Raw genomic sequence first — 8905 nt, forward strand, 5'->3', positions numbered from 1 at the left:
ACTAACTGGCCTATTACTGTTTGGCATTTCCTTAATACCTTTCTTAAACAAAGGAACCACATTTGCATTCCTCCAGCACCTCCCCTCTGTCCAGTGACGATTAGAAAATAATCCTCCGAGCATCTGCTATTTCCTCCCTGACCTCTTTCAACATCCTAGGAAACAATCCATCTGGCCCTGGTGACTTATCCACTTTCAAGCATCCCAACACCTCTAACACTTCCTCTCTCATTATGATTTTATTCAATATTTCATACTGCTCCTCTTGGATTACTTTATCCGCATTATCCCTTTTCTTTGTGACTACAGAGACAAAAATATTTGTTAAAACTCTTCCCATATCCTCTGCGTCTTCACATGAGTACCCTTCTTCATCTCTGATAAGTCCCACTTTTTTCTTTTGCTCTTTATATACTGGTAACATCGTTGGGGTTTCCTTAATCTTGCTTAATATTTTTTCATGCCCTCTCTTTGATTTCCTTATTTTTCTTTAACTTGATCCCTATACTTTCTATTGAAGCACCTACAGAGTTTTTTGTGACTATCAAGTTTCTTTTTCTCTTTTTCTTTCCCTGCATTTTCTAGACAACCATGGGAGTCTAGGTTAAGCAGTACCATTATTGTTTTTGATGGGGACATGCCTACTTTGTACCTGAAATATCTCGCTTATTCGTGCTTCCCACTGATTTATCCTTTAGCAGTCTTGTCCAGTTCACCTCAGCCAAATCACTTCTCAGTTTTGTAAAATTTGCCATTCCCCAGTTTAAAACTTTACTCCTGATTTATTTCTGTCCTTTTCCATTATAATACCAAATCTAACTGAATTTTGGTCACTATCCCCGATATGATCGCCCACTGTCACTTCACCCACTTGCCTATCTTCAATTGTAAAGGGATTGATTTTAGTTTTCTTGGATAATAAGAAATGCTGGTCCATGTGACCTGGCAATCATTGATCTGGAAGCAGTACCAGCAGGAAGGGAGTTAAGATCAAAAGCAATGTGGCTTACAGACACAAAGGAGAGCTACAAACAGGGGATCTGGAGGGTGCAGGTGATCAGCGCATAGATGATGACACAAAAGAAGGTAGACAGACAGAAAGAGGGACACAAAATTCTTGAGCTGAAAGAATCAGTGTCAAAAGTTTAGCTTTTCTGTTTGGCAGAAAGGAGACAGGAGCTCTTGGGAGGTACTGTGCAAGCTAGCTTAAAGGTCTCAAACCTGGAAAGCTGTATGATTAGCTCAGAGACAATAAAGGGTTGGGTGTGCTTCCAGAATTGACCAAACCATGAACTGGGATGATCTGCTGGCAACTAACTGAATATCAAATTCTGTAATTCCTCGCTCGGAGTATGAAAGGGCCAGGACTGACCTGGTAGTAGCCAAGACAGACCCGATATTGCTGCTGTTTAATGTTTAAATTCTTTTTACTTTGGCAGGAAATGCTGCAGTCCTGCGACTTCAGCAAGTTTCATACACTGAAACCCAAGCTGCTGGAGGCAGTGGATGAGATGTTGGCCAATCATATCGCTGAACTGATGAACCTGATCCGGCACGAAGAAGCGAGCAAACCAGCACAGGCTGTGACTGGCGGGGCATTTGATGGCAATCTTAACGGACCCTTTAATGAAGGGTATGGTGAGGGAGCCGGCGCAGGAATAGATGAGAGTGAGTGGATTGTGGCAAGAGAGAAGTCAAAATATGATGAAATTTTCTACATGCTCTCACCAATTAATGGCAAAGTCAGCGGGAACAATGCAAAGAAAGAAATGGTTAAGTCTAAATTGCCGAATACTGTCTTGGGGAAGATCTGGAAACTGGCTGACCACGATCGGGATGGAATGCTGGATGATGAGGAATTCGCTCTGGCCTGTCACCTGATTAAGATAAAACTCGAAGGATATGATTTGCCCGGTGAATTGCCAGAGCACCTCATACCTCCATCCCAAAGAAAGAATTGAGTCCATTTAGTGGTCTACAGTAGAGACAAATTGGTGAACGGATGGCAGAAAGAGCTGTTCAGTTAATTCTGGGGGAGGATGTCTGTTTGGGTACATTAGATCTATTTTCTATATAACATAAACCTAAGATACTCACTTAACCACTTTTGCTAAATCAAGTGCTGGTGCATTTTAACTGAAAAATATAGAAATTAGTGGGTCACACTGCATGTTCTGATACTTGGACTCCTAACATTTCCCCAGAGTGTGATGCAGTGCTGCAACCACCTGGTTAACATGACTGAGTACTTCTACATAAGCTTCATGTTTCTGAAATGTCCTGACTGGCTGCAGATGTGCAGAGACCTTGCCCCACTTATTTCCTCGTATTCATGTTCTATGAGTGGCTGGGCAATCTGAACAGGTTGATCTGGTGTGTGACCAAGGTATATGAAGGCTTTCACTTCTGAATGGACTGCAAACTTTCCGAAGGTAACGGCGCACAGTCCTTTCTCCAGAGGCTTGCAGCATAGTTTGATTAACTCAAGCCAGTCCCATGAGTTTGGACTATGCTGACATTGCAGTACTAGGTGAGCCCATGATGAAGTGCTAGACTTGTAACTGTGGCCAAAAGGTTGTCAATCGATAAATACCGCACCAGTGCAATGTAAAGCAAGGTTTATTTTTGATTTATTTTTGCCAGTCAATTTTGAAAATTTTCTATCGCAGTGCTCTGGTGACCAAAATTTTGAAACTCTATCTCCTGCCCTCCAATATTTTATTTAATGAAAGCAGTTAAAAATTGGAGAGAGGAAAATGTCATGTGTAGTGAGTGGAACATTGGTGTCAGCCAGCAAATACCAGAAGGAGGCAGACCTCAAATCCCGGGAGCAGTGTGTATGCTGGTGTAACACTGTGAATCGTGGAATGGAGAGTGAAGTCCACATGAAATGAAGTGACTTAATCCTTTTGAACTTTAAAGAAACATTCCAATTCAAAGCCTCCAAATAGTGGCTTCTGATCTAGCAGGTGATTTGAGTTAGAGTCTTGACCAAAACAAAATGTGCAGGCCACAGGTTGTTAAAAGGGACTATATTCCCACACATTGCCGAGACTACTAAAGGTAGATGTACTACTTGCAAATTTGAAAGGCTTCTCTTTCTTTCCTGTCACTGCTTCAAAATGACTTATTTGGGCATTGATCTTGTGTTGTAAATCATGCCCTACAGGGGACATAGGCTCATATTAGCTGGAATGGTCAGCTTTTGGGGGCAACGTTATTCCGATCAACAGCCAAACTTATTTAAATTACATTGCGATTTTAAAGTTTAAAAAATAACCCCCAAAACGCTTCACTAAGGCGCTGGCACAAAAACTTGCTCTGAATAATGAAGTTCTCAATGGAGTGGACGGATATGCCTAATTCCCAGCTACCTCCCAGCAGTTTTAATTCACAAGGTTATGTCATCAAGGCCATGAGGTATGCTGATAATTGTACAGCTATATCACATGTTGTGGATTTACTGCAAAATAGTTTGATCTGAGGGGGGTCGCACATGCGCTCATTATTTTCTCAAATTTGGGACCATTATCCTGAAAATATAACCAGAGGGAGGGAAAAATCTGTTCCAAGTCCGTTGGGTTAAATCTTTATTGGAATTGCTCAGAACTTGGGGGTGGTGGCGAGGGCGGGAGAAGTTGTTTGGGAGAGAGGAGATATTTGTGAAGCTACACTATTTTTCGAAACATCAAAGTGACCAAATTGGGCAAGAAAGGAATTGAGTTCAAACAATGAAAAGTTACTTTGAAGTTTTGGTGTAGTTGACATTTTGTAAAATTAAAGGTCAGAATAATTACACTGCAGAATATATGCATTTCCGTCCTTTCAACATATTTCCTGACTCTGCTTTATTTTGCTGTATATTTAAATAATATGCAGAATCAATGAAGTGTCACTTTCTTAAAATACACAATTTGTTAACAGGGTGAAGTACTGAAAGTTGTAATTTGAGAGCTGATGAGATCAAATTGGTTAATACACCATATTGCAAATCACTTTACAGCCAGCACTTTTAGGAAAGGTTCCATTTTTAATCTCAGCCGCTCCAGTGCAGTAGAGAGTCAAACCTGATTTGGGTCAGTTTCATTCAGTACTGATGGCTCAAATGTAGATTTTTGCAGATTAACTTTGTTTTATGTTGCACCATTTATGAAGTATAGATAATTAAATATATTTTTATTTACTCGGGCCTCTGAGGCAGGTTCAGGGAAATATTGGATGTGACAACTGTACAGGGGCTGCTGCTAAATATTGTGAGGAATATTGGAAGGTGCCAATCAGAACATCTGAGATTTGTTTCGGCGAGGAATTGCAATGAGCCTTTATAGTAAGATCAAAGCAGAAGACTCTGGTGCTTAATAAGGGGGACCGGGCCTGAACGAAGGCAGCTGATTACAGCCGCAAAGAGTAGATTCTGGCTGTTGCAATTAGCCTCCCAATGCTGGTGAAAAACATACCGTCCATAGTACCCACTGATAGTATGCGGCTCCCAAATTTTGTTGTTGCTGCATCTCGAGCTTTAAAACCAGGTAATTTCAGTAATTGATGTATAGTAAAACTAAAGATTAAAAGATATATGTATATATTTACTTAACAGTGACCAAGTTGTCTCCTGAAGTGCCTGAATTTTAAGTCTGACGCAATGGATGTAATTAATCTGCCTATATGTTGAAGTGGCCGTCAGTCCTTCTGGATTTTTTTTGGCTCAAATTTCACTCACGCTTATACGTGACTCAGAACAAATGTTGCTGGTTCTCCTAAATCCATCCTTTAAAAAAAATGCATTTACACCTGTTTTTGCTGTTCTGCATAAATTTGTTTGTCACACTGGTTATAAAGTATGTATCGTCCTGTTGTATGGTCTGTCCATCATTCTCTGCCATTTCCAAATGGCAAAGAGTGACAGCTTGAAGCTACCCCGCTTACTAAACTGAGAACATGGAGATTGATTTATCTGAAGAACAGAATGAGGCAAATGATGACTGCCACCTAGAGGCTATATACCCACTAATGCGTAAGTTTAGTGATATCTTTAATCTGCTTGTAGGCATACTGCTACCTGAGGGAGTATTCTGATATGGTAGTTTATAAAATCGCTGTGTACTTGTATATGATCGGAGATCCCCAGATGCTGATTGATTAATTGTTTTTTAGTCATAGGAAGAGAAGCCATGGATGCACCACTTTTATATTTGCATTTAGAAATTGTGGGGAGTAACAGAGACTGCATTAAATTTACAGCACAGCTCACCCTGTCTCGGAACAAAACCCTTAACTGGAATCTATTGAAAGGTGAATGCTGCCTGAGAATCCAGTGCTGTGGCATCCTGATGTTTAACAGACAAGTTAAAGGAGCAACAAGCTAGATGCCTGAAGAACCACAATCCATGTTTCAGCTCTGTGGCCATTTATCAGAACTTAACTGAAATGTCACAGGCCTGAAATGTTAACTTTGTGAGTTCTCTCCACAGATGCTGCTGCACCTGCTGCCGAGTATTTCCAATGTTTTCTTTTTTGCTTTGTAAGTTAATATGGAAATGATTCCCTCTTTAAATGGAGTGCATCCATTCTGCAAAGAGGTGGCCTATTAGCACACCTTTAAACCACATTACTTAGATTTATAATATCCAACACAAAACGGTGAACCAGAGTGTGCCGCAGTATACAAATTATAGAGGTTAGAGGTGTGTGGGGGTTGTGTGAATGCTGGTTTGAGTTTTGAAATGAAGAATGAGCTACCACTTGAGCCTTCCACTTTTACTGTCGTTGGAATCTGCCATCTAATTGAAAGTTGTGGCTCTAGAACAAAGCCTTTCCAACTACCTGCTAGCCCCCTAGCCCCCTAACTGAAGAGTGCACTACTGAATGATTTTAGAAAGATATTTACTACAAATGCAATGATGTGAGGGCGGACCTCAGTGACACGGATGTTGATTAATTTCCATTAGCCATCTCTTGTCAGAATGTCAATGGCAAACTGAAAGGAGAATGGGAACATGCTATTCATGGCTAGCTGTGAAAAGGATAAACTTTGGGCGCCAATGGGGATGATGAACAAAACAGCTACATGCTTGTAAAATATAAATATTGGAATCATATGAGGGTTGAGAGCAGAAACTAAACAGTGCACAGTCATCCAAGCTCTTGACAGCCTAAGAGTTCTAGTAAGGATAGTATCCTGTATGAAAAGCTTTCCCATCGGCGAGCTCCTAAAAAAATTTTTTATTGCCAGTATAGCTGGTACTGCCAAAGAGCCCTATTTTCTTGCATTGAGAGAATCAATGTTAATATTTTGTGCCATTTCTGGAATCTAGAACGGGGGGGGGGGGGGGGGGGGGGGTGCATATTTTCAGAATAAGCAGTCTCCGGAGATGAGGAGGAATTTCTTCCGAGGGTTATTAATCTTTGGAATTTTATAACCTAGAGAGCAGTGGAAGACGAGTCCTTGTCTAATTCAGCCGTGAATATATTCAACTGAATGGCGGAGGATGTTCAAAGAGCCGAGTGGCCTCCACCTCCTATTTCTTATGTTCTTATTTATTAGGTGGGATTAGTGCTAAAGTTGTGTTTGTAAGTTTTAAGTGCTAGGCTCTAGAACAATTTTTTTTGATAGTGAGATTTTGAGTTGCCTCGTCATTCCCAGTGTTTGATTTCTAAAACTATAATTTTCTTTCTCTAGTATGTGCATTCCTGCCCCCCCCCCCCCTCAAAAAAATTCCAAAAGTGGGCACTTCATGTTCTACATATAAAGCACTTGGCCAGACAAATGCCATGCATTGAACCTATCTTATGATGTTACTCTTTTATAGCCAAGTAGGGTTCTGATAAAACTCTTTTTGTTGTTGCATTTGAACTTTAATTGCTCTTTCCTATTAGTGTTTTATGTAACCCAGCAGCACACAATCCTGTATCTTCTACCTTAGCTTGTGTGTAGCTATCCGTTTGTCCAATTAAGTTGTGAGATTGTGCTTTTCGTTCAGATTTTCACTGCTCTACAGGTTTCTTTTAGTTGCAATTGTTGCGTGCCTTCCATAATTGATATACTATTGTGCTGGTGAACTATACACTCGGATGCTGCTTGTTTGAGTCATCTTTCTTATTCAAAAGAGCTTGGAGGCGGGCAAATACTGCTTGGGCTCTGTGCCACGCCCACAGCTGCATACTTTCCTTCAGAAGAATTTTCAGCAAAATATGAATGAGGAAGCCACTCCATTGCCCTGTTCATGGCAGGCATCTCTGTTCAACTGGTTTATTCCAGTTGAGTATTTTTGTGTGCTTGAGGAGGCCGAGCAGGTGAAATGGTGTATGTCAATGAGCATGTTACTCATGTAATTTGCAACAAATTGAAACCATTCCAGGTATACAAGACAGGCTTGAGTTGAGCACCTGTGACACAGGCAGCTTGTTCCTACCACTCTTACCTGAGAGACTTGAGAATTCCTTGCATCCTCTTGCAGTGTCGCATCAGACGATTATTGCAGTCGGGGAGAAAGGTTAATGTCTTGTCATTACACTGTGGTGGAAAGTTGAATGGACTGATTACACAGAGAAAGGAGAAGGTGCTGAATGCAACAGATGAACTCTGATATTAATAGTATGTCACATACAAAACCAAATACTGCCATAGAGGTTGTTCAGAATCTGAGACATGCCAATGTATTTTTAGTTTGTGTCACGGTTACAGACCAGCGGATTTTGTTGCAACTGAATGACTTGATCAGCTACTGGTCCTGCTCTTTCTCCTTTGTAGCCTTCTTTCTGAGGCTGTTGCCTGTCCATGTATTCTGTATCATGTTGTATATTTTTGGAGCACACTACAGCTTGGCACATTGAGGTGAGAATACACTTTTGAAAGTATTTTGGAGGACTGTTTGTGATGGATTGTTACTAAATGTACCACCCTCGGAGTAGCCCCAAACTTAACTAGATTATCTGTATGTGGCCAAATATCAAGCTGCCCTACATTGTTTATGAAAGAAAGTTTAAAATGACACTGGACATATATTTAAAAACCTGCTTCTGCTTCAGGTGCTTCTCTTCATCAACTCTAAACCTGAATTTGGAATTTTAAGTTTAAACATGGCTTATCTAATTTTTTTCCAATTGTTTTTAAATATTGGAGAAGATAGAATGATTTTATAGTTTTAAAGTTGTTCATTTACATCTTCAATGTAAAATTACATTAAAATGTTCTCAAGAATAAATAAAATCTTGGTTTCTAACTGAATGTGACTTTCTTTTGATTGTTGTTTGCATTCTCATGTTGGCTTCTTCCACACATCTTTGTACATCCTTGATGGGAGAGTGAGCACAGTGAGTATCGTGCACAGTTCTGCATTTCAAATGGAGAATGCAGCCACTCCGATATTCTAATTGACAAATCCATCACTGTCCTGCATATCTTGTGATGGTGCACCAAAAGGTAGCATCTTATGTATAGTCTCACTTCAAGCTTGTAAACTGTATGGTCAAAATGCAGCCTACATGTGACTTTGAGGTTTTATCATCCCAGCTAGTCATGATGATTTAATTGGCCCAATTGGGTGCTCTTAGTGTTTACTAGTATATCTGAACATGGCTCAGATTTTCTCCAGTTAACTCTGCACACCTTGAAAATTAAAATCAAACCTGCAACTGCATTAAGTCGCTGAAGTCAAGTGATCATCTTGATTTATTTATTTTATTATATTGCCCAAACTCTGGTGCTGACTGATGCAGCCTCTAGAATGATACTTAACTGTGGATTCACTGGGAACCATGAAGTTCTCAAATGTTTGCATTTAACCAAGACAACCGAGGTCGGTGTTTGGAAAGGAAACACATGATGGGAAGATGAGTGAGATGACCGTCAGGTCAATAATGCTTGTTAGACTGTGCAGCTTCATATACTACCTTCCTCAGTTGT

The 8905-nt window shown here is 40.3% G+C and overlaps 1 protein-coding gene across 1 annotated transcript in view; it reads left to right on the top strand.

The window, feature by feature from the left end:
* Positions 1-8227, top strand: part of LOC119956018 (EH domain-containing protein 3-like) — a 91698-nt gene extending 83471 nt beyond the window's left edge. The window contains exon 6 of the mRNA XM_038782732.1: positions 1440-8227. Coding sequence (XP_038638660.1) covers positions 1440-1961 — 522 coding nt within the window. The 3' untranslated portion in view covers positions 1962-8227. The remainder of the gene's footprint in view (positions 1-1439) is intronic.
* Positions 8228-8905: the final 678 nt, after the last annotated feature.

The sequence above is a fragment of the Scyliorhinus canicula genome, chromosome 2 (genome assembly GCF_902713615.1).
Source record: "Scyliorhinus canicula chromosome 2, sScyCan1.1, whole genome shotgun sequence".
NCBI lineage: Eukaryota > Metazoa > Chordata > Chondrichthyes > Carcharhiniformes > Scyliorhinidae > Scyliorhinus > Scyliorhinus canicula.